The 26477-nt window shown below is 39.8% G+C and overlaps 1 protein-coding gene across 1 annotated transcript in view; it reads left to right on the forward strand.

The window, feature by feature from the left end:
- The window catches only part of LOC126469900 (inositol 1,4,5-trisphosphate receptor), a 345163-nt gene that overhangs the window by 140165 nt on the left and 178521 nt on the right, over positions 1-26477 (forward strand). The window contains exon 18 of the mRNA XM_050097248.1: positions 3559-3734. Within this exon, the coding sequence (XP_049953205.1) occupies positions 3559-3734 (176 nt within the window). The remainder of the gene's footprint in view (positions 1-3558; positions 3735-26477) is intronic.

The raw sequence follows: 26477 nt of genomic DNA on the forward strand, positions 1-26477 counted from the left end.
TGTGTACTGTACTTTCATTTACCAATAAAAACTCATGTATTTATTATGAAAAGGACAGATTGCTACACACTGTGCAGAGGAGATGTTGAGTCACAGACAGGCAGAACATGAGGACTGTCACACATTTAAGCTTTCAGTCAAGAGGCCTTCTTCTAAAGTGAAAACACACACAGATCCAGACAAATACAACTCTCACACACATGACCACTGTCTCTGGCTGCTGAGTCAGGAGTGCCTTTTATAAGGATGGAACAGATGAAGTATGGGGAAAACCCGAGAGAGCAAGGTCAATAGTGAGAGGCAAAAATGAATTAAAACCCATGTGAAGGCACAGTGAAGAGAAAAAGAAATAAAAAGATGATAAGAGAAAAAGAAATAAAAAGGTAATAATGTGAGATGCAAGTCAGTGGGAGGGTATGTGTGAAGGGAAGGGATGGCAGATGTAAATAGATTAGGTGAGGTTAGTATGTGTGTGTTGGAATGAGGAAAAGAAAGGGGGGTTGGGACAGAAGGGGTATTGATAGGTCGAGGTTCAGAAAGTTAGTGTGACACAGGAAGGTACCGAAAATAATACACATAAATACTCAAGAGTGAGGCAGGAAGTGTGATCAAAACGCGGGGGAGGGGGGGTCAGCTTTATCAGTTACATGGTTTATCCTGCATGATTTGGTGCTCTGCATCTGCACCGTCAATACTCATCAATTCTTGAGCATCTTCATCACGTTTATGGCAATTGAGTTCTTTTAGCATATTGAATATTTCAGACATACCATTATGTTCTTCATTTTCAGTTAGACTGAGAAATTTTCATCATATTCAAAATTTTATTATCGAATTTTTTCAAATTCTGTTTCTTTATACTGTCCCATGCTGTGCCAATCGTGTTGGACTCAAATTTCAAATCAATATTTTTATAATTTCTTCTTCTTCCTCTTTTCTTTCCATCGATAACTTACATAACAATTATTTTTTGTAATACTCTTTGAAAAAATCAAAAACACTGTGATCCGTGGTCTGTAATAAAGAAGTTACATTGAGTGGAAGAAACATCACTTCTATGAATTTGTCCTTTCCATTTACCATATCACATGGTGGATGAGTTTGTGCATTTTCAAGGAGCAGTAATGATTTGTCCATTTTGCCATTCTCTAACTGATGAGATTTTACAGAGGGCACAAAAACTTTCAAAACCATTCTGTGAAAATAGTACTATCCATCTAGGTGATTTTTTTTTTTAGGTGCAAGCAATAGGCATTGCAGACATTTTAATGTGTTTGAAACATTGTAGTTTCTTACTTTTACCAACGACGAGCATAGGAAATCCATGGCAACCAGTGGCATTAGCACAATATAAGCATTAACACGATCCTTACTTGATTTAGGAATAGGTGCTGCTAATGCACAATATGAGGCAGGAGTTGTTCTTGGCAAAGCTTTCCAATTGAGCCCAGTTTCTTTATCATTGTGAATGTTTTTACAGCATAATCTTGTTCCCTCAGTACATCCTTTAGTATGATTGTGAAAGAATCAGCAGACAGTTTTCCTCCTTGTATTTGAAGCTCACTAATGCCGTGTTTTGACTTATAGCATTTTAATCAGCTTGCAATCAAATTTGACAGCCCCATTAAACTGAATTGCCTTTTCACATAGAATGTTACCAGAGATACGTTCTTCTTGTGCTCTTCTTTGTGCAAACCACTTGTGAACAGCATCATTTAGATCCGTGTTCATGGCAAGCTCCATAGTTGTACCACTTGTCAGTCCATCAGTAGAATCAAGCTTACGTATAAGATTTGTAATGCTCCTCTTTTGTTTTTTTATGTCTGTAATTGTCTACTTTCCAATCTTGCGCTTATTAGATAACATATTCACAAATTCACCTCCCTCTAACCTTTTATTACGCGTGTATTTATCCCGCATAGAAAGGACAACAAGTTTACATCTAGACAATTTATATCACAAGTTCACTCCTGGCGTTCGTAGGGAATGAGGACAAGGTGGGAGCGGGGGTGCGAAAGCAAGACAGCAGCATTAGGAATGCGGCATGTGCAAACGAACAGTTTGGTTAAGCAGTCATTTGGTTGACCAACATTCAGATAATTGATGCTGTGCTGTACTTGGAATTTATCCTGCCACTAATAATCCAATGCCCACCCAAAAGAAGAAGAAGAAGAAGAAGAAGAAGAAGGAAAGGGAAAAAAATAATGGGAGTATATGAAAGACGCAAAGTAAAGTTGGAAAACTGTTACTGAAACACATTGGAAAGTATTGGGGATTTTTGGGGAGATAGTAGTACACCATAATGAATTAGGAACTGTGGTGCTTGTTGTGTGTTAAAGAAATTATGCATTTAAGAATTTGGCTTAAAACAGAGAAGGAATAATTAAAGAATTTAGAGGGAAGAAATAGTGCCAAGTGCATGGAAATGTACAGTTTCTGTTTCGCATATACTGTATTTAAGTTATTGCAGTATAAAATTTTAAAGCTTTCTTTTTTATTAATAATGTATGTCACTGTGTAAATTTTTGTTCACTGTTGTTTTTGCATGTTTGATTACTGGCTGTAGATAAGCTGTTTGTAGTGCATGTTTCCATTTCCAGTAACTTTAGTTAACAAATTTTTACTATTAAAAAAATTGATTTGCTCAGTCAGCTGTAGACAAGTGTGGAAAAAGTATTTTTGAACAATTTCTGTGCTGTTTGCAATAATTGCTGCTTCCAGTAAATTATTTATTACTCTGTGGGTATACTTGTCAATTTAATGACAGTGACAAAAGAAAACTCTTTTTGAATCCATCCATATGTGTCTGTCTGGATGCAAAAATTTAGTTTTTTACTTACTGCATCAGTATGGGTGACTTTTTCATTAGTGTTCTAAAAATGTTCGAAAACTGGTTCATGGAATAATAAATAACTATTCAAAAAAGTGACTGGTTGCAGTTTTATGTATTTACATTAAATTAACAGTCACTGGTTCTAAAACATCCGTAATGGATATAATAAGTTATATCTGCTATTGGGATAACCCAATAAAAGTTGAAAAAGGATTTTTATTGTGAAATGATTATTCCGTATTCATATACTATAGTTGGAAACATTTTTCCGTTCTCTAAAAACATCATTTGTCAAAATATCATCAGTCTTTAAATATATACTGTGGGGTTAAAATAAAATATACAGATATGATGAAAAATGCTACTAAACCTACTTCAGTAAGTAAACTCTGTTTGACTCCTCTGAAGAAGACACAAAAACTTGGGAAATGTGTAAGACTAGTTGATTATAGGTGCCAGTGTAGTGGCATCAGTGGATAGCATTAAAGTTGACTTTTTGATGGATGTGACTATTGGTGTACACATCTGGGAAAGACGGAGTTTTATGCCTACAGCTGATAGTATACAGCATGAAAATGAAATTTTGCTTTTTAAGTAATAATGGTCCTGCTTTATCTTTGCCTGTTTGTTATGTTAGCATGTAAATGTTTGTTTATTTATTTGTTTATGTTTGTTTGCTTGCACTTACATGTGTCGATATAGGTATGTGTTCTGTGTATTGTTAGCTGAAGGGGGAGTTTTGCGCTCCATTGGGGATATGGGGGCTGTCATGACAGGCCTCACTTTGGGGGCTGCTGGACTCACAAGATCTGTAATCTCTTCAGCACAGAAGAAGCCATCCCAGCTCAAGGAGTACCCATTAGTGATGGACACCAAACTGAAAATAATAGAAATTTTGCAAGTAAGTACATAACAGCTTTTATAGTAATATTTCTTGAAATGAAATGCATTTTCATTTTTTAATGGTAGCTAATACTTCTGCTTTTCTTGTAGTTGCTTTTCCAATTACCCGCCGGAATGACTATTTCTGTGATCGATGACGCAATGTAATCACTGGAGAATGCATGTTGTTGCCCCCCCCCCCCCCCCTTTTTTTCTTTTTTTTTTTTAAAGAAAGCACAACAGTTGAAACTACCCACCCCATATTTAGAATGACAAGATGATAGAGTGTGTGCTTAGTGCACTGCCTGATGAAAATGTGAAGCACCCCGAAAGGGGGGAAGGGAAGAATGAAACTTCACACTTTTGAAATGGCATGTAATGTTGTTTCAGTGATTATAAAATTGAGTCACATTTACAAAGGACTTGGCAATATGAACCAAGATATCAGTATGCCTTCTGGCCTGAATAGATGCTCTAATTTGGTTGGGAAGAATGTCATAAAGTCATTGTAACCTTTCCTGAGGCAAGGTAGCCCTCAACTACTGTAACTGGTCTCTGATATCCTGGATACTGGCACTGGAGTGGAGTTGACATAGAGTTGGTGCCACAAGTTGTATCGGGAACAAAGCTGGGGATCTTGCTAGCTGTGAGAGTACCTCAACATCACACAGACAGTTCATAGAGTTGTGTCATGTGCTGTTAGGGAACCCTGAATTGGTATCAGCTGTGATTTGAAGTCATACACCCCCCCCCCCCCCCCCCCCCAAATACCGTGTCACCAGGAGTAACGTGGCTGTGCCTCTCTGAAACATTGGAAGAATGAGGCCGCTCCCCAGGTCGCCACCATACTAACAGATGATGGTCATCCAGGTCAGTGTAGAACCATGATTGATCACTGAACACAATGTGACACCATTCTGCAGCAGTTCATGGATCCTAGTTGTGACAGTATTCCAAACACAGCTGTTTGTTTTTTGGTGTTAACAGCAGCCTACATATGGGATGGTAATTTCCTAATCCAGCTGTTGATAGTCTTCGATCAGTGGTGCACAATGCACACAGAATGTTGCAGGTGTCTGTTACGTGTTCTCAGATGGCAGGCGCACACGTGAAGACATTATGATGTGATCGGTAGACAATGCAGTGATTCTTGGTTGCGGTGGTCAGACATAGTCGACCAGAACCTTGACGATGAGTATACGTGAAATACTGTTCCCTCGCATTCTACCATCGGGCCACTGTCACATCAGAATGCCTCACAAATCTGGATATTGCTCGATTTGACCAGCCCACCAAATGTAGATTCACAGTGAGGTCCGTTTCAAATTGTCATTTGCTGATAATGCTGTGTGATATATGTACGAGACATCTATGTGTCCTTTGTAGTGATCGCTCAACATCTGACATTGTTTGTGTCTTTTATATCCTTTGGGATTGGCAACATTGCTAAACATGAACAGCAGTAAGGTGCTCTGGTATCCGTTCTATCTCATTTATGTATTCAGCTGTGGAATATCCAGGATGGAATGTAATAGTATAATCAAAAGGATAGTTGCTATTCACCATATAGTGGAGAAGCTGAGTCGTAGGAAGGCACAACAAAAAGACTGCCTGAAAGTTAGCTTTCCACACACACACACACACACACACACACACACACACACACACACTCGCACTCGCATGTGTGTGAGTTGCATATGCATGAGTGTGTGCGTGTGTGTATGTTCTCTACTTTTGACAAAGGCCTTGTTGGCCAAAAGCTACTTCCAGTCAATCTTTCTGTTGTGCCTTTCTGTGACTCAGCATCTCCGCTATACGGTGAGTAGCAACTATCTTTTGTTGTGCCTTTCTGCGACTCAGCATCTCCACTATACGGCGAGTAGGAACTATCCTTTTCATTATATTGTTTCATATTCAACAATGGTGTGTACATGTGGGAAGTTACATTGATGTCCGACCGTGTCTTCTGGGTGCTTCACTTCTTTTGCCAATCATTGTAGTTCAACTTCTTGATTTGATCATCATTTGTTTCTAGGATTTTTTTCTGTATTTGATTTGCTCTAATAAATTTTTTATATGTAAGTACCCAAAATAATAGCACAAATTGGATTTCGTATTTACCTTCAGGTCTCCACATAACTGCATGCACAAGCATTAGAGGAAAGTAAAAGCAATAAGAGCACTCCCATTATAGAGTGTTAAAGTTCAATACAACACATTATTTTGCGCATGGCTGGGCTGCTCTTATTTATATTTTAATGTGAATGTGTTATTTGATTGCAGACACAGTTGAGACTCGGACACTGTTTCAAAATGATTAGTATTATGACAAAACAACTCATTCACGAGAACAGCATCATAGCCATTAGTATTGTCAGAATCATTTAAAAACACTAACACCTTGCACTGCTTTATAGGTCTAATGATGTCACTGCCTCATTAATTCACACAGTTGTCCAAATCTTTATTCTCACTAGGAACGTCTGAATAATCATTGTCAGAAACCAACCTAAAGTATTGCAGATTCGATCATTTCCATCTGTTTTCTAAATAGGGCTATCTCTAAAACCAGGTGGAACTTCGAGACAGTATCACTCAATAGTGTACAGTCTATCAAAGCCTTGGCAAAGCAGTTGTGCACTATGTCACCATTCAAAATAATAATAGCAAAATCAAAATCAGGATTGACCTGCAAATACTTTTTTAATGATGGTGTTAGATGCATCCCCAAATCAGACAAATGCAGTCAGTTTACTTATATTGCACTTATTGCTGTGGAGTGTAAAGCCAGAAATGTTTTAGAAGAAGGAAAGTTCATGTACTCCTTGTGGACTACTGAAGAAAAATCCTTCTTTTACTTGTTGATTATGCAAATGAACGGATTTCTGTGGTATCAGTGTTTTTCCTAGCTTGTCCAATCACTATCTTACAACTGTGGTACTTAATCAGCAATCAAAACTCATTAAGATTAAACTTATTTTCATTTTCCAATTCATCTATTAGACAGAAAATGTTGCTGACTTTTCAGACAGTGTCGTCCAGGGCGAACTTGTACACACACACACACACACACACACACACACACACACACACACACACAGGCCCACGCCCACAATGCCTTTGCAGAAACAGTCATCTTCTTCCCTGTGTGCAGCTGATACAGTCCCCTTGTCTTTCTTCAAACAATTCGGAATACAGAAATCCAGTTTTCTGCTGCCACATGTGTAATACCTTCAGAGCTGTAAATTACATATTTAGATTTTTCCAAGGTTTTTAATAGTTTAATTTTTAAATTCAGTGCATGTTTTTTTAAGTAGATTTGTGCAGTCTGTAGCACAGTTATCATTTCTTTTGAATGGTTAGCTACACAGCTCAGTTCAACAACAGTCGCCATTGGAGGCAGGTCAGAAATGTATCAAGTTATGTAGTTAGCTTTCTTTCTGCACATTTATAGTTAATTCTTAAGTCAGTAGCACAAAGATGGATAGGATGTGTGCACAGTGTGTTGTGAAAGCAGGAGGATCTGAACACAGTTCACAAACAGTTAAAGATGCTTTTGGCTGTGGCCAGCCGTCTTCAGGCTGCTTCCTCAGTGTGTAGTAGTAGTAGTAGTAGTAGTAGTAGTGGAGAATCTGGCACATCGCATAGGCACCTCAGGTGTCACTCGTTTCACCCACGGGCTGTGCTGCTGTGGCACCTTCCAGTGCAGTCAATTCAGTGGGTCTGCACTTATCACAGGATGAGCGGTGGGTGATACTGCATTTGCAGTGCTCAAGACAGAGAGTCAGTGTCAGCAGAGTCCATGCAGGCACACCGAGGGTGGAGTTTCGACAAACGGCATTGAAAAATTTACGATAACCAACATTTGAAGCTGACTGGAGAATGATTCTACTGCCACCAGCATGAGTTTTGCTTAGGGGCCATGGAGATAAGGTAAATTAGCTCTTGTACAGAGGAATATGGACAGTCATTTTTCCACGGTTCTATTTGTGAATGAAACAAGAAAGGAAATGACTGATAGTAGTACAAGGCAGCTTCCATCACACACTATACAATGGATGCAGAGTATGTATGTAGATGTAGAATCCACATATTGAGCGATGAGGACTGTAAATTTGCAGCCCATTTATCTAGGGAAAAGGTGGAGAAATGTGTAGTAAAAATATAAAATAAAGTTCAGATCTATTGAATCCAGTAGTTTCTGCTGAGACCAGCAATTGGAAGCATATGCTTGTGGACTTCTACTACAGAAGTAGTCATTTATCATTATCACAATTTTTAGATTCCCACTCAGAAACTTGTGAATATTCTTAGAAATTTTGAGTCAATATCATGACAACTAGCAGATAAAAGAAAGCAGATGATAGTCTGTGGAGATTTTAATATTAATTTTCCAAAAGATTCAGATAAAAGAAGCAATTCAGACATGCCACTTAACGCTTACAACATGAATTAAGTTGTTAATTTTCCCACCAGAATAAAAACAAGTAGAGTAATTAATGGAACAGACAACAGACAGTTTCAAGGCAGCGTGGAAGGAAGCTAACCAGAGGGATGTGTATAATGTGACGTATATCAGTTTCAAATTTAATGTATAGATGGGTTTCTATCAATCCCTAACAGCTGTTTTCCCAAAGGAACAAGAAAGTTCAATCCTGATAACACATTAAAAAGCTCAGGATTATAAAAGGAATCAAAATGTAATTTGCAAGTAAATGGAAGTGATTATGGTATGGATCTGATCAACAGAAAAGTAGGACTGATTTCGTATTACAATAAAATGACTAAAATCGCTGTGCAATGACTGAAATAAATAATTCAGATAGTAAAATTAAATCTGTATGGGCAGTAGTTATAAGAAGAACCAGGAAATCAGTTCAGGAATGTGAGTAGTTAGTTATTAAAGAAAACCGCCAAATATGTGAAATACAATTATTAAGGGGAAATGTTCAGACAAACTGAAAATGGAATTGTCAGACCCCATTACAAGGAAGGCAATAAGACAGATATTAGTACTTACCAACCAGTTTCAGTACTTAGAAGTTGGGAAGGAACCGTGGATAACAGAAGAAATACTTCAGTTTATTGATAAAAGGAAAGTACAGAAATGTTCAGGTAAATTCAGGAGTGCTGAAGTACAAGTCACTGAGGAATGAAATAAATAGGAAATACAGGGAAGCTAAGAATAAATGGCTGCATGAAAAATGTGAAAAAAATTGAAAAAGAAATGATTGTCTGAAGGATTGACTCAGCATATATGAAAGTCAAAACAACCTTCAGCGAAATTAAAAGCAAAGGTAGTACTATTAAGAGTGCAACGAGAATTCCACTGGAAATTTCAGAGGAGGGATTGCGTAGATGGAAAGAGTACATTGAAGGCCTCTATGAGGGGGAAGATTTGTCTTATGTGATAGAAGAAGAAACAAACGTCAACAGGAAGAGATAGGGGATCCAGCATTAGAATCAGAATTTAAAAGAGTTTTGGAAGACTTAAGGTTAAATAAGACAGAAGGGATAGATAACATTCTATCAGAATTTCTAGAATCATTGGAAGAAATGGCAACAAAACGACTATTCACTTTGGTATAAAATGTGTGAGTCTGGCAGTATACTATCTGACTTTTGGAAAATATCATCCACACAATTCCAAAAACTGCAAGAACTGACAAGGGAGAGAATTATTGCACAATCAGCTTAATGGCTCATGCGTCCAAGAATAATGTACAGAAGAATGGAAAGGAAAATGGTGGATGTGTTAGATGATGATCGGTTTGACTTTAGGAAACGTAAAGGCAACAGAGAGGCAATTCTGATATTGTGGTTGATAATGGAAGCAAGACTAAAGAAAAATCAAGACATGTTCATAGGATTTGTTGACCTGGAAAAAGCGTTTGAGAATGTCAAATGGTACAAGATGTTCGAAATTCTGAGGAAAATGGGGTAAGCTACAGGAAGAGACAGATAATATACAGCATGTACAAGAGCCAGGAGGGAATAATAATAGTTGAAGACCAAGAATGAAGTGCTCAGATTATAAAGGGTGTAAGACTTGGGTGTAGTCTTTCATCCCTATTGTTCCATCTATACATCAAAGAAGCAACAATGGAAACAAAAGAAAAGTTCAGGAGTCAAATTAAAATTCAAGGTGAAAAGATATCAGTGATACGATTCACTGATGACATTGCTATCCTCAGTGAAAGTGAAGAATAATTATATGATGTACTGAATGGAATGAACAGTCTAATGACAACAGAATACGGATTGAGAGTAAATTGAAGGAAGATAAAAGTAATGAGAGGTAGCAGATATGAGAACAGCAAGAAACTTGACATCAGGGTTAATGATCACAAAGTACATGAAGTTAAGGAATTCTGCTACCTAGGACGGAGCAAGGAGGACATCAAAGGGGGACTAGCAATGGCAAAAAGGGCATTCCTGGCCAAGAGAAGGCTGCTAGTATGAAACATAAGCCTTAATTTGAAGAAGAAAGTTGGAATAACTTCTATGCTACTAGATGGAGCTGTAGAGGGTAAAGAGGATGACAGAGATTGGAATACATCCAGCAAATAATTGAGGACATAGGTTGCAAGTTCTACCCTGAGATGAAGAGGTTAGCACAGGACAGGAATTCGTGGTGGGTCCCACCAACTAGTCAAAAGACTGACAACTCAAAAGGGGGAGAAAGGCGTGGTGGGGGCGGGGGGAGGGGGGGGGGGGGGAGAGGGAGAGGAAGAGGAAGAGAAAGAGGAGGCGGCAAATAATGTGATTCCTAATAAACCATATTTACATATGATCATCAAAAATCTCTAACATAATGGTGATACAGCTGGCATATAATTACGGATACCATGAACACATGCAGCAAGAACTAGCAGGTCTTCTGTGTATTTTTAATCGGCATAATAGATAAATATTTCACACTTGTTGACTTCCAAGGAAATTTATGGTACTTTTCCTTTTTAATAAAAATAGTTATGAAGCTCTTGGTTATTCACTCTGTCTCCACATCATGCAAACACCTACTGAATTTCCTGTGTTTCTCACAGCCCAAGTAGGACCTTTGAGTACTTTGGCAGGTTGATTAATTAATTAATTAATTAATTAATTAATTAGTTAGTTAGTTGCATGTTCCATAGATCATTTAAATGATTCTTTTATAAAAATTATATGGAATAACTCAGTTTACAGGATTTATATACACAGTTAGCATTAACGTTAATGAACACACATAATATTTTTAGTGTTACTCATGCAGCTACACTTAAAAACAAGGAAAAATGTTCAAATGTGTGTGAATTCCTAAGGGACCAAACTGCTGAGGTCATCAGACCCTGGACTTACACACTACATAAACTAAAACTAACTTTCACTAAGAACAATACACACACACACACACACACACACACACACACACACCGATGCCTGAGGGAGGTCTCGAACCTCCAGTGGGAGGGGCCACGCAATCCGTGACACGGCACTTCTAACTGTGCGGCTACTCCACGCAGCTAAAAATAAGGAAGGGAAACAGAAAGTCATCAGTAGAATAGAAGAAGTTGTCAAGCAGAAAGGATTTTAAGTTAGAATAAAACTTGCTTTGCTACTTGTCAGACATTGGGAAAATGCTAAAAAAAAAAAAAAAAAAATTGTTACTGCCTTTTGAACTCCTTTCTGAGCCACTGACAGTTTTAATAATGGGTAATAAGTCATTTTTCCCTCTAGTGTTGTAGGTATGGACATCACTGTCCTCCTCAGATTATGGTGGATTAATTATGATGTATTTCATTAGTGAGTGTAAGTATTGTGATGGTGCAGTTAAAAATCCCTATCTCCTAGAAGAGGTACCTACATATGATGTCTGTGGGTGAACACCATATATTATTCTTACTGCTCACTTTTGTGCAATCAATACTTTCTTTATAAGTGAAGCAATTTTGGTACCAGCCATATTCATTTTCGTTCAGCATTTGTGCTGTGGATTTCTTTGATCCCAGAAGCACATATGATATCTATATTCAGACAATGGAAACTCCAGTTTGGAATATCAACAATGTAGGAAAAGACAGATTGCTACTTCTCGTAAAGACGATGTGTCAAGTTGCAGACAGGCACAATTAAAAGACACTTACACAAAGCTTTTGGCCCCAGACTTCATCAGCAAAAGAGAGACACACACACACACACACACACACACACACACACACACACACACACACACAAGCGCGCACACCTCACGCACACACAACCGCCAACTCCAGCATCTCGAGTGTGTGTGAGGTGTGCTTGTCTTTTGATTGTGCCTGTCTGCAACTTTCTGTGTCTTCTATATGGTAAGTAGCAATCAGTCTTCTACATTGTTGATATCTATATTCTTCTGTTGGTCACATTACATTCTCCTCAGAGCACTACGCCGCTGACACAACTCGTCTCAACAACAAGAAATGTAGACGAGAATGTAGACAAAAGCTTTCTGTACTGCTGGTAATGGAGCAAAGAGGACAAAAATTTCCTTTGGCAGTTCCCTAAAACTCTGAGTATCAACAGAACACAGAAAACCAACTGTGAATGTGCACAGTGTGTAACAGAATGCCATTTGAACTAGCACACCTTGCGTTTATACCAGAGAGAATTTTCATTCACTGTTGCAAGCCTGCTTGTGTTTGCTATGGTGTAAAGGGGGCTTACCTGGCAATCATAATCATGAATAACACCTTACATATCCAGCATAAAATGCATTTAACACAATCATGCTGTATTCTAGGCCACAGACATAAATATACTGACAAGAGGATAACACAGCTTGCAGTGATGTACTCGAGAAAGAATCCAATGTCTTTCATCTCATATCGACTATTGCTACAAGAAAACTACCAAATAAAGTTGTCTGTGGCACATGTATATTAAATTTACTGCCACTAAAGATGCAAAAACCCTTCAAAATTCTGAATACTTACCTGACATAATCAGTCTGTCATTTATAATACTTATGTTATTAGGAGTCGTATCCAATGTACACAATATTGTGAAATCTCTGTGTATCTTCAGCAGGCACAGATGTGAGTTAAGCACCTCTTAACTTCTTTTACTTCCTAACTACTACCTAACTGAATGAGTCTATCTGAAATTAGTTTCAATGAGCAAAAGTTAATCCTCTGAATAACATACACATTAGTGCAGGCGAACGCTGTTTATAGGTTCGATTGGCAAGCAGTTGAATATGAATTACACTCTTGGTGCCCATGTATGATATTGGTTCATTCACTGAAAACATTACTGTTGGTTTAACAATGAGCAAAGACAGCACCGCCTTAGGCAGACAGGCAATTCTTTATGCTAGGTGAATGTCGATGATAGATAACAACAAGGTCTGAATCTCAGTCCAAGAGAAAGCCAAGAGTGCAGTGTCACTGTCAATGTATACACACGAGAATGGACTGTAAACTTCGACTGGTTGCAAGAAGTAAGGCCATGGTGGTCTGTGCAAAACAAAAAGTAATGCAAAATGAATTTAGAGTTTGCATCATCAGATTATGACAATGTGAAGATCCAGCATTGCACAAGACAGAAGAAGGGAAATATTGGATGTAAAACACTCAAGCCAGTATTGTCAAGAAAAATAACAAGGAAAAGGTGTCCTTGGTATCTTTTAAGGCTGCATGACCAAATCCTCTTATTTAAACCCACTTCTTCTTCTTCTTTGCCTCTTTCTGTTTTTCTTTGTGGTTGACAATGTTAGTGACAGTCGGTGGCTGGATACCCTTCCTGATAATGCTGCCACTCGCCCTGGGACAGAATTTGTCTACCCTATTGGTCTGCATGGAGAGTAAATCTCATATTCAAGTGTGAGAGTGTTTTGTAAATGTTTGCTTATTGCATATCTGAGGGTGGAAGCTGGGTATTTACCTAGATGGATGTGGGGAAACTGCCTAAAAACCACATCCAGGCTGATCGGCTCAGCTAAAACCCAGAAGCATCACATTAACAAACTGGGTTTTCCAAACAGGTCATGTTTAAAACCACATGAATTCAAATAAAACTCTATTTGACTTGACAAGGATTAAAAACAGAGACGGTTTTGTTTTGGATACAGATGCACAATGTGCCATTGAGTGAAATTATCACCAGAACAATTCAAAGTAGGATCCTCCTATCACACTGGTGGAAGAAAAACTTAGCATACTTGTTATTTTAAAGTAATCCACTCTCACTCAACTTCACTGTATGTTGCACTTAATCTTTCCATTACCCAATTAAACATGCAGAATAGTGGAAGAGATTAAACCAGTAGAACAAAAAAGAGAAGATGAAAACATGCCATTAGCTCAAGTGCCTATATTTGCTGAGTATGTACAGATTACAGGACAGAGGGTTCAAAAGAATATTACTCCTTTTTAAATATGAATTTTAGATTATTGTGTTCCTGTGCTCAGACTCCACTTACAGTATGCAAACTTGTACACACAATATGCTTTTTATGCAGTGCTTCAAATAGTCCATGATAAATTAACAAAAACTTTACTTTCCTGCTTGTGTGCTCCCATCACCATATTATAACAGTCCATCCGAAGCTATGACACTACTCACTGAACAAGCACTGCCTCATCCAACTTAAAATATTTCTTATAATTGGGTTAAATAATTTTGTATAGTAAGGAAAGTTCTGGCAGAAGGTAAATACTTTAGGAGTAAGGGAGACCACTCACTGAATAGCAGAAGCTGAGTCATTGACATACATACACAAAAGAGAACGCAAACTTGCTAGCTTGTGGAATTAATGGTTTTTATAGATACCCTCCTTCTTTCACTGGATCTAATCTCAGATACATTTACAAATTCTGGATTCTACTTGTATATTTAGTTCAGTATTTACATCAGTACTTCCCCTGACTCCTCACAGCCCTTCATTGCATTTCAATTCTACATTCTCAGAGTAACTTTCTTCCACCTTCATTTCTTTGCTGCTTGCTCAGTGTGCAGATTGAATAACATTGGGGATAGGCAACAGCCCAGTCTCACTCCATTCTCAGAATAGTGCTTTCTGTTTCATGTTCTTCAATTCTTATAACTGCAGTATGATTTCTGTAAAAGCTCACTCCCTGTATTTTATACCTGTTCCCTTCAGAATTTCAAAGACTGTATTCCAGTCAACACTGTCAAAACTTCCTCTGAATCTACAAATGCTATGAATATAGATTTGCTTTTCTTCACTCTATTTTCTGAGATAAGTCATAGTATGAGTTCTACCTCATGCATTCCTGCATTTCTGTGTAACACAAACTGACCTTCCCCAAGGTCAGCTTCTGCTAGTATTTCCATTCTTTTGTGAATAATTAATTTGTATCAGTATTTCCCAACAATGACTTAGTAAATTGGTGGCTCTGTAATATTCACACCTGTCAGTGTCTGCATTATTTGGAATTGCTATAATGAAATTTGCCTTGGTGTCTGGGGATATTTTGCCAGTCTTATTTATCTTACACATCAATTGGATTGATTTTGTCATAACACGTTCTCCCAAGGGTCTCAGTAATTGTAAAAGAATGTCATCTACGCCAGGGACCTTGTTTCAACTTACGTCTTTCTGTGTTCTGTCAGATTCATCTTGCAGTATTATATCTTCCCTATCTCGTCCTCATTTGCTTACTATTCCCTTTCTGTAATATTGTCTTGAAGTTTGTTTTCCTCATGTAGTCTCTGTATATATTCCTTCAACCTTTCAGCCTTTCCTTTCTGGCTGAGTACTTATTTGCCATCTGAGGTCTTAATACTCATACAGGCACTTATCTTTACTTCAAAGGCCTCTTTCCTAACTTTCCTACAGGTGGCATTTATCTTTCCTGCTGTCATGCGTGCTTCTACAGCACTGAATGTCTCCTCTAGCCATTGTTGCTTTTCCATTTTGCACTTTCTGTCAGTCTTATTTTTTAGACGTCTGTATTCCTTCATTTGCTGTATTTTAATATTTTCTCGTTTCATCTTTTAAATCCAATATCCCATGTGTTATCCAAGGATCTCTACTAGGCCTTGTCTTTCTGCAAATTTGATCTCCTGCTGTCTTCACTATTTTATCTCTCATACCTACCCATCTGTCTTCTTTTGTATGCCTTTCCTGTCTTCTAGTCAGTTGTTGCTTAATGCTCCCCTTGAAAATTTCAGCAAACTTTGCTTCTTTAAATTTTTCCAGATCTCAAATACTTGATTTCTTACCTTTCTGCAAGTTCTTCAGTTGTAGTCTGCAGTTCATAACCAGTAGATCATGATCAAAGACCACATCTGTCCCTAGATATGTTTTTCATCTTAAAATCTGTTTTCAGAATCTCTGTCTTGTCATTATCTAATCTATCTGAAAACTCCTGGAATTTCCAGATCTCTTCCACATACAGAATTTTCTTCCACAATTCTTAAACCAAATGTTAACAATTACTGGTTTATGCTAGCTCCAAAATTCTACCAGGTGACTTCCTCTTTCATTCTTTTCCTTCAGTCCATGTTCTCATACTATTTTTCTTCCTCTTCCATTTAGTTAAATCTGTGTGCCAGACTAGAACTCAAATCTGGGACCTTTGCCTCTCACAGTTTTAATCTCCCAGGAAGATTAAATACTTCGTACAGATTTCTTTGATTCATGGTTATTAGAATGGTCTTAGCCAATGTTTGCAGTAAGTAGGTTTATGTACAATTTACTGTACATAGAATTAATTGAATATAATGTAAATAAGTAGCATTAGAAGTTACTGTTGGTAAAAAGTTAACATAAAATATATTTATGCATTAGTGTACTTTAGATAGTTATAGTGTAACATGGTCTAGGATAGAATATAGAGTAATTTGGTTTAAAAATATGTTAGATAATGTCAGTTTTGTAGTGGATGCACTACTTTATTTTATTCAGTAAAGATTCAAACAGTTACCATGTTAATTTTACATACAATATTTCTTGTGGTATTCAACATTAGTGTGGTTAAGCTAGTGGTAGTGTAGCACAGCCTAGCATAGAATGTAGAGGAACTTAGTTTAAAAATGTGTTAGACAATGTCAGTTTTGTAATGGATGCATTATTTTATTCAGTACAGGTTTGACCGTTATCATGTTAATTTTGCATGCAATGTTTCTTGTGGTAGTCAAGAATGTGACTTCTTTTCATCTCCTAGAGCAACTAAGGATTATGGAATGAATATTGTGTTCAAAGATTATGAATTACCTCGAAGAGAATGGTCTATTGACACACAGTCAACACGGATTAAGAAAACATTGTTCTTGTGAAACACAACTAGCTCTTTACGCACACGAAGTGTTGAGAGCTGTTGATAAGGGGTTTCAAATTGATTCTGTATTTCTAGATTTCCAGAAGGCTTTTGACTCTGTACCAAACAAGCGGCTTGTAGTGAATATATGTGCGTATGGACATCGTATCATCTGGATTCACAATTTCCTATCAGAGAGGTCACAGTTCGTAGTAATTGATGGAAAGTCATTGAGTAAAACAGAAGTGATTTCTGGCGTTCTCCAAGGTAGTGTTATAGGCTCTCTGCTGTTCCTTATCCATATAAATGATTTAGTAGACAATCTGAGCTGTGATCTTAGGTTGCTTGCAGATGATGCTGTGATTTATTGTCTAATTAAGTCATCAGAAGATCAAAACAAACTGCAAAATGATTTAGAAACGGTATGTGTATGGTGCGGAAATTGAAAAGTGTGAGGTCATCCTCATGAGTGCTGAAAGAAATATGTTAAACTTCAGTTACATGATAAATCAGTCAAATGTAAAGGCTGCAAATTCAACGAAATACTTAGGAATTACAATTACAAAAACTTGAATTGGAAAGAACACACAGAAAATTTTGTGGGAAAGGCAAAGCAAACACTGCATTTTTTTGACAGAAATTTCAGAAACTCCTCGGTGTAGCAAAGCAGCTTAAATCACTTAATAAAGGCAAGGCCTCCGGTCCAGATTTTACACCATTCAGGTTCCTTTCAGAGTATGCCGATACAATAGCTCCATATTTAGCAAGTATATAAAACCGCTCTTTCACAGAAAGATCTGCACCTACAGACTGAAAAACTGCTCATGTCACACCAATACCCAAAAAGGGTAATAGGAGTAATCCACTTAATTACAGGTCTATATCGCTAACATCGACTCACAGTAGGGTTTTGGAACATATACAGTGTTCAAACATTATGAATTACCTTTAAGAAAATGATTTATTGACACACAGTAAGCACGGATTCAGAGTTTTAGATTTACAGAAGGCTTTCGACAACGTGCCTCACAAGCGTCTTCTAACCAAACTGCGTGCCTGTGGAATATCGCCTCAGTTGTGCAACTGGATTCTTGATTTCCTGTCACAAAGGTCACAGTTCCTAGTGACAGATGGAAAGTTATTGAGTAAAACAAAATTAATGTTCAGCATTCCCCAAGGAACTGTTATAGGCCCTCTATTGTTCCTGATCTACATTAACGAAATAGGAGACAATCTGAGTAGCCCTCTTAGATTGTTTGCAGATGATGCTGTCATTTATTGTCTTGTAAAGTCATTAGACAACAAAAACGAATTGCAAAATGATATAGATAAGATATCTGTATGGTGCAAAAAGTAGCAATGGACCCTGAATAAAGAAAAGTGTGAAGTTATTCACTTGAGTACAAAAAAAAAAAATCTGCTAAATTTTGATTACGCGATAAGTCACACAAACCTGAAGGCTATAAATTCAACTAAATACTTACGGATTACAATTACAAATAACCTAAATTGGAATGAGCACATAGGTAAAGTTGTGGGTAGAGCAAACCAAAGACTGCGATTCATTGGCAGAACATTTAAAAGGTGCAACAGGTCTACTAAAGAGATTGCTTACACCATGCTTCTCTGCACTATTCTGGAGTAATGCTGTGTGGTGTGGGATCCATATCAGGTGGGACTGACGGGGACATCGAAAAAGTTCAAAGAAGGGCAGCTCGTTTTGTATTATCACGAAATAGGTGAGAGAGTGCCACAGAAGTAATACATGAACTGGAGTGGCAATCATTAAAACAAAGCCGTTTTTTGTTGCGATGGGATCTTCTCATTAAATTTCAGTCACCAGTTTTCTCCTCCTCCGATTGTGAAAACAGTCTATTGGCACGAGAGAAATGATCATCACAAGAAAATAAGAGAAATCAGGGCTTGAACAGAAAAATTTAAGTACTAGTTTTTCCTGTGCACCGTTAAAGAGAGGAACAGTAGAGAGACAGCTTGAAGGTGGTTCATTGAACCCTCTGCCAGGCACTTTATTGTGAATAGCAGAGTAATCACGTAGATGTAGATGAAAATGTAACAGATGTAACAGATGTAATAAAGAGACTGCCTACACTACCCTTGTTCATCGTCTTTTGGAGCACTGGTGTGTGGTTTGGGATCCTTACCAGATGGGATTAATGGAGCACACTGAGAAAGTTAAAAAAAAAAGGCAGTGTGTTTTGTATTATCGCAAAATAGGGGTTATTGTGTCACTGACATGATACAGGATTTGGGGTGGACATAATTAAAACATAGGTATTTTTCCTTGTGGTGGAATCTTTCCATCGCTTACTTTCTCCTCCGAATGCGAAAATATTTTGCTGATGCCAACCTACAGTTTACAGTGCTTAAATCTGACAAATTTGAATTTGCATTTCCTGCTATATCATAGTTTCACTGGAGGTCGCGATTGGCATTCTTGAAAGCCATAGGCATCTAGTAAACAGTCAGAACTTCAAAATGGCCAAGATGTCACGGACAAGAGCCACAGTTATCGAAAGTCTTCACACTGGTGTTTGCCTACTAAAATAGTTCCTTCAGGTACCTGAGATCGACTGTTTATGATATTGTGACCAAGTATAATGCTTCGGAGAAGTCTGGGGAAGGTTCTGCTAACCCGGCCAGGTAACCTCATTCGAGGAAATGCATGTCACGAACTGCGGCAGTCATAGAAAAGGCTCAGGCCCTGATTTCAGATGATCTAGGGCAATTGCTGAGGAAATAAATGTAAGTATGTCAGCGAGCGAACAATGTGTCAGATGGCAGAGGAGGACCTCATACGAGCCATTTAGTCCAAAACTGGCCCTCGGATAACGTTGATGTGTTCTAGTCAAAGGAGTTCTGGCCCCCCGAATAGCCTGGATTTTGAACCGCCTCAATTACTATATTTGAAGCGTAGTCCAAAGAGTGAGGCACCCTAATGTTACATTTCTACACACCGCTATTGAAGCCGCATTCTTGAATATGGACAACGTTGTTTTAAAGAGTGCGTGCGATGACTTCAGGACAAGATTGGAGGAGGTCATTGTGGCTGAAAGGGGTTACATTGAGTTATATTACTCTTGAAAGATACCACTACTTACATGTAAAAGGATTTTCATATTCATTTATATTTTGTTTTAATAAATTTGCTTTTAAGAAAACGTTTCATTTGTCCGGGCTTAAGTGCTTGTATATAGGGAGAAATGATCATCATAATAAAATGAGGGAAATCAGAGCTCACACGGAAAGGTATAGGTGTTTGTTCAATCCACGCACTTTTAGAGACTGGAATAATAGAGAATTATTGTGAAGGTGGTTTGTTGAACCCTCTGCCATGCACTTAAGTGTGATTTGCAGAATATCCGTGTAGATGTAGATGTAGTTGCAGATGTAAAACCTGTATTATGGTAGTAATGCCTTCTTTCATGTTCTGCTTTGGATAATTTATACCACTGTTATTCAATGTAAACTAGACAACATTAAGGCTTTTGTCCATAAACAGTAGTCTGTTAGCTGCAAATTGCTTGTGAGGCATGTACATAATTTTTCTTCATGACTTGCTATGTTAATACTATGCCCCCAGACAATGGGGCTGATCATAGGAATAAATGGAGTGAAATTATTTGAAAATATTTATAAATAAATATAATAAAATAATAATAATAATAATAATAATAATAATAATAATTATAAATATTGCCACAAAATGATGAATCGAAATAGTGAATGCAGTAACATGGATGATCAAACAGATGATATTAAATCAAAATTAATATAAAAAATAATTAAAATTACATGCACAAAGTTTCCAAATGAAAAAAAAAGTTTATGTAAAACTTAATTAGATGATTAAAATGACATGACAAATGGATAGAAATTAAAAAAAAAAAAAAAAACTGTGTTTAAACCAATATTGAATAAAAATAATGATCAAAGTCATTTCAATAACTAATTAAAAACAAAACAAATTGGAGCATCTGAGTAGGTTCAAACCTATGATTTTCTGTGTGCCGTGCTTGTATACTAACCACTACACAGTGGCACCACTACACAAACATCCATTGACTTGAAGGCTCTAGAATATACATTCAGAATTATGAATTTATTTTTTGTTGATTACTCACAAACAAGGGCCCACTAGGATGAATGGCTGGTGGGTGAAATACCTGGGACCCTAACCTATATCACCGCATATATGGTTTCAAAAACTCGACCCCACTACCTGGGTCCTCTCCTTGTGAGTGGCAGGTTGGCAAGGTGGCTGCATGTGTACTGAGACGAAAATGAGTTCTAGCAAATGAAAACGAGTTCTAGGCAGAAGCTCACTGTTACAATGTCAATCAACATAAACCAAGTAGAAAGATATTTTTTGGCTAACAGATTCATTACATTACCTGAATTAGAGGTGGCTGTGGAACTTTGGAAGCCATACTATGCTGCATTGTCTGCAGGTACCTTAAGCTGGGAAAGATGTCTCATTAAGTAACCTAAACTCCCATATTGTGTGAATATTAGCCTGAATCTCATGCTACGCCTTGGCCACAATCCTTAGGGCTTCATGTCCAGGTTTCAGACTGTGGCTAATAGGCTTCCTAATTGGTAGACATAATAATAGTCACTCCAGTGGATAATCATCTGACTCGCTCTCATGTGATTTTCACCTGTTTGGGGAGATGCCAGGAAATGGCATAAATATGCCCTGGAGAGAATGTGCATAACCCCAGAAACATACTTCCAGAAGAACCTAACAAAAAGTCCATCACTGACTGAAAGGTGCATAGAGCGCAAGGCCGTTCAGTTGAGATGATGGACCAGAGTTTAGTTTTACTCTATATGTTGTAGTACATTTTTAATCAATGTGGTTTCCATCTCCCACAGCTGGATGAAAATTCGCTATGTGACAGTAGAAAGCATTATGAATTTCATCACAGACTGTCCTGTATTGGGAAGAGTATACTATTTTCGGTTTCCTTCTATTAGCAGCTGATTGAGACCAGACGATTTTTATCTTTGAAAACACCATTGCAGTCATTCCAAATAGAGAAATGATGAACGGAGAACCATCAAGAGGTACACTGAATTCAGTTTTCTTTTGATTTTATTTATACGGACAAAATAGAATGGAGAAATGAAGAATGATGTTTGTTCTGAATGGTTCTGCCAGACAATATTGCTTCTGTGTGATGGTGGCATTTGCATGGTCATCACCTTCTGTCACTTTTAAATATAAAGCAGAAAGCCACAAAAAATGTATGCACATACTTCTTACAACTGTGCAACCCAACACTTTACATTTTAGGTTTGGAATCATTTTCCGGCATGAATGTACTGACAAGTAAAATGAGAATGAAAAAAAAAAAAAAAAAAAAAAAAAAAAAAGTAATTCAGCACCTTCATTACTTGACGAACTACTTTGTTAACAGTGCATATGATAATCAGAGACCGATGTATTATAGTTTCCAATTTATTGGTATTGTTTTCAACTTCAAATTATTGCTTTGGTAATTGATAAAGAGTATGTCATTGCTCAATAACCTTGTTCAACCAGTTGTTGCCTTCCATATTTATCATGGAAACTGCTAGCCGCAGTGAAAGATATTGGAACTTTGTCATTCTATACTGCTGTGCAAGACTTACGGACGAGGGTAAATTTTGCATAATGTGTCTGTTATAACCTTTAATCACTAATAAATTGTGTGGATATACAAACGTAGAAACAATAGCTGGTTGCATGCTACCAATTCCGTATCGGTCATTCGACTGCCGTGCCGTGACATGCGGCCGGCGCCGTTCGTAGCTAGGTGGCGCTCCCGCGCTCAGCCGAGTTGCGGAGCGCCTCTATCGCCGTTTGTGTGTACTGACGTGGCGGCACTCTTAAATGTCGTGGCACTGTCACAACACTTTTCCCACCTTGAAAAAAAAACACTCACTTCCTTGGAGACACGGACAGTGCGGAGACATCCATGGCCTCTTGGGAGGCCTCAAGAAGCTCCCGCGGAGAAACACGAGAGTACGGTCGAAAATGTCCAGGACGGAAGCCCGTGCGTGGAACGTGCCTCCTGGAAGAGATGATGGGTGAAAACTCCGGAGCAGCATCCATAGGTGTCGTGGACCTGGGGGTGTGCTCCTGCGAGATGGGTCCCGGAGAAGGCGGCGTCGCGACTGGGGCCGGTTCCGGCGGACTCGGAAGCGGTAGCGACGTCGGCTGCAGCAACACGAACGGGAGATCGGCAGCAGCGACAGGACTGGCTTCTCGGGCTGGTGGAGGCGAAGGAAGGGGCGGTGGCACCTGCGTGGCCACCACTCGTGGGTGCATCTGGTCGTAATGGCGAACAACCATGCCGTCGTCCGTACGTATTTCACAAAGCCTTGACCACCCCTGGAATCCATTTAGGGCGAGATCCATACCCTTGTGCCCACATGTCGGCGCCCACCGAGTATTTTCCCGCACGAGGGGACACAGTACAAGGCCTGACACGGTGAAGCAGGTGCAGTAGAGTGCGCGGTTGGCGGCCATGCAAGAGTTCAGCAGGGCTGCGACACCCAGAGGCGTGAAGCGATAAGAACTCAGAAAATGCAACAGAGCGTCACCTGTGGAAAAATCACTAAGGAATTTTTTCATCTGGCTTTTGAAAGTGCGGAAAAGGCGCTCGGCCTCCCCATTCGATTGCGGGTAGATGGGCGGTGCTGTAACATGATGAATCCCGTGTCCAGTACAAAAATCACGGAAGGCCTGCGAAGAGAACTGAGGGCCATTGTCCGTGATGATCGTGGATGGAAGACCTTCTAGCGCAAAGATTTTGGACAAAGCCAGTGTCATCACCGCAGTGGTAGGCGACGGACATCGAACAACAAATGGAAACTTCGAGAAGGCATCAATCAACAGCAGCCAATAAGTGCCGAGGAAGGGGCCGGCAAAGTCAGTGTGCACCCGTTCCCCTGGCTGCGCCAGGTCAGGCCACCGAGAGGGCATTGTACAGGGTGCAGCCAGTTGTTGAGCACACTGACCACACGCAGCGACCATGTGGGCGATGTCCGAATCAATACCGGGCCAATAAACGTGCCTGCGGGCCAGGGACTTAGTCCGAGAAATCCCCCAATGGCCTTCATGCAACAGTTTGAGAACAACATCTATGCGAAGAGAGGCTGGCACCACGACCCGTGGAGCTGCGCCACCCGTGGCCAGAACAACAACACCATCACGAACAGACAGACGAAGGCACAAGGCATTGTAGTTGCGAAGGGGATCTGATGCCCGGCCCTTGGTCCTGTCCGGCCAACCCCGTTGAATAAAACCGATCACCTGACGCAGGACCGGGTCCCGCGCAGTAGCCAACGCGACCTGCGAACCTGTAAGCGGAAAACCCTCGACTGCACGACGTTCTGCCTCATCAATGTGGAAACAGAGTAGTTCATCTCGATCGAAAACCGGGTCGGGGCCCATCGGCAAACGCGACAACGCATCAGCGTTGGCATGCTGGGCCGTGGGGCGATAGCGAATCTCATAGTGAAAACGAGACAAGTACAAGGCCCAACGTTGCAGGCGGTGAGCTGCCTTATCCGGAAGCGACGCCGATGGGCTGAGCAGAGAGACCAGCGGCTTGTGGTCGGTGATGAGGTGAAACTTAGAACCATACAAAAAAACTCTGAACTTTTTTAGAGTATAAATGATAGCGAGCGCCTCCTTTTCGATTTGAGAATAACGCCGTTGCGCATCGTTGAGGGTCTTGGAAGCATAGCCGATGGGTCGTTCTGACCCATCCTCATACCGATGGGCGAGAACAGCCCCTAGGCCATACTGGGACGCGTCAGTTGCCAGAACCAAGTGCTGACCCGGACAGAATGTGGCAAGGCAAGGCGCTGACTGCAAATGAGCCTTCAGGCGGACAAAAGCCTGCTCACACTCGTCGGACCAACAGAAAGGAACATTTTTGCGTAACAGCTGATGCAGAGGATGAGCCACCGCGGCCGCAGATGGAATGAATTTGTGATAATAAGCAATCTTGCCTAGAAACGCCTGAAGTTCTTTTACCGTAGACGGCCGGGGTAGAGCGGTAATGCCCGCAACATGCTGACGTAGAGGACGTATACCCTCACGGGACAAGTGGAAACCAAGATACACAATGGAGGGTCGGAAGAACTGTGACTTGTCCAGATTGCACTTCAACCCAGCCGAATGCAGAACCCGAAACAGTGAACGCAAATTGCGAAGGTGCTCCTCAGTGGAGGCCCCCGTGACAACAATGTCCTCCAGATAGTTTATGCAGCCGGGAACGGAAGCCGTGAGCTGTTCCAAAAACCGCTGAAAAATGGCCGGCGCGCTAGCGACGCCAAACGGTAACCGCTGGTACTGATACAACCCACAAGGAGTGTTGATGACGAGAAATTCCTTGGAAGACGCATCCAACGGCAACTGATGGTACGCCTCCGATAAGTCAAGTTTGGAAAAGAACTGGCCCCCAGCGAGCTTGGTAAATAACTCCTCAGGATGGGGAAGAGGATAAGTGTCAATGAGGCTCTGAGCGTTGACAATGGCTTTAAAATCACCACACAATCACAGACTCCCCTTTGGTTTAGAAACCACCACGATTGGCGATGCCCATTCGCTGGAGGTAACAGGAAGGAGAATCCCTGAAGCTGTTAACCTGTCTATCTCAGCGTTGACAGGTGCACGCAACGCCACAGGAATAGGGTGTGCCCGGAAAAACTTAGGGCGAGCTGTAGGTTTAAGAGTAATGTGGGCTTCAAAATCCTTGGCACGACCCAGACCAGCAGAGAACACGGACGAGAATTCAGAACACAATCCATCCAGCTGTTGATACGGAATATCCTCAGATATGAGGTACACATCATCATCAATGGAAAACCCAAACAACTGGAAAGCATCATACCCGAACAGGTTTTCAGTGCCCGCATGATCCACCACATAATATGTGAGGGGCCGAACAACAGACTTGTAGGCAGTGGAAGCATCAAACTGGCCAACAATAGGAATTTTCTGTTTATTATAAGTTCTCAGATTTCGCTTAACTGGAGACAAGGGAGGGGAGCCCAACTCCAAATACGTGCGAGAATTAATGAGAGTTACTGCAGAGCCAGTGTCCACTTGCATGCGAATGTCTTTATCCAGAACACGAACAGTAACAAACAACTTATTTGTTTGAGAAACCACACAGTTAACATCCATGTCCGATGCCTCGTCCTCGCCGACAGGAACTTTAGGGGACTGACACACAGAAGCAATGAGGCCTTTTTTCTTACATGAATTACACATGGCCCAACGTTTTGGACACGCGGCCCTGTCATGCTGTATGAAACAACGTGGACAAGAAGGAAGTGCGGAACGAACCTGCTTCTGTGGTTGCTGTTTTCGCTGCGAGCGTGGCGGCCCAACGTGACGTTGTTGACGTGAGTGAACCGCCGCCACATCGTCGGTCCCCTGGGAAACAGGCAAATTGTCTGTGTCGAAAGTGGTCTGTATAGCGCCTACATCACACCACGAG

Source organism: Schistocerca serialis, chromosome 3 (assembly GCF_023864345.2).
Source record: "Schistocerca serialis cubense isolate TAMUIC-IGC-003099 chromosome 3, iqSchSeri2.2, whole genome shotgun sequence".
NCBI lineage: Eukaryota > Metazoa > Arthropoda > Insecta > Orthoptera > Acrididae > Schistocerca > Schistocerca serialis.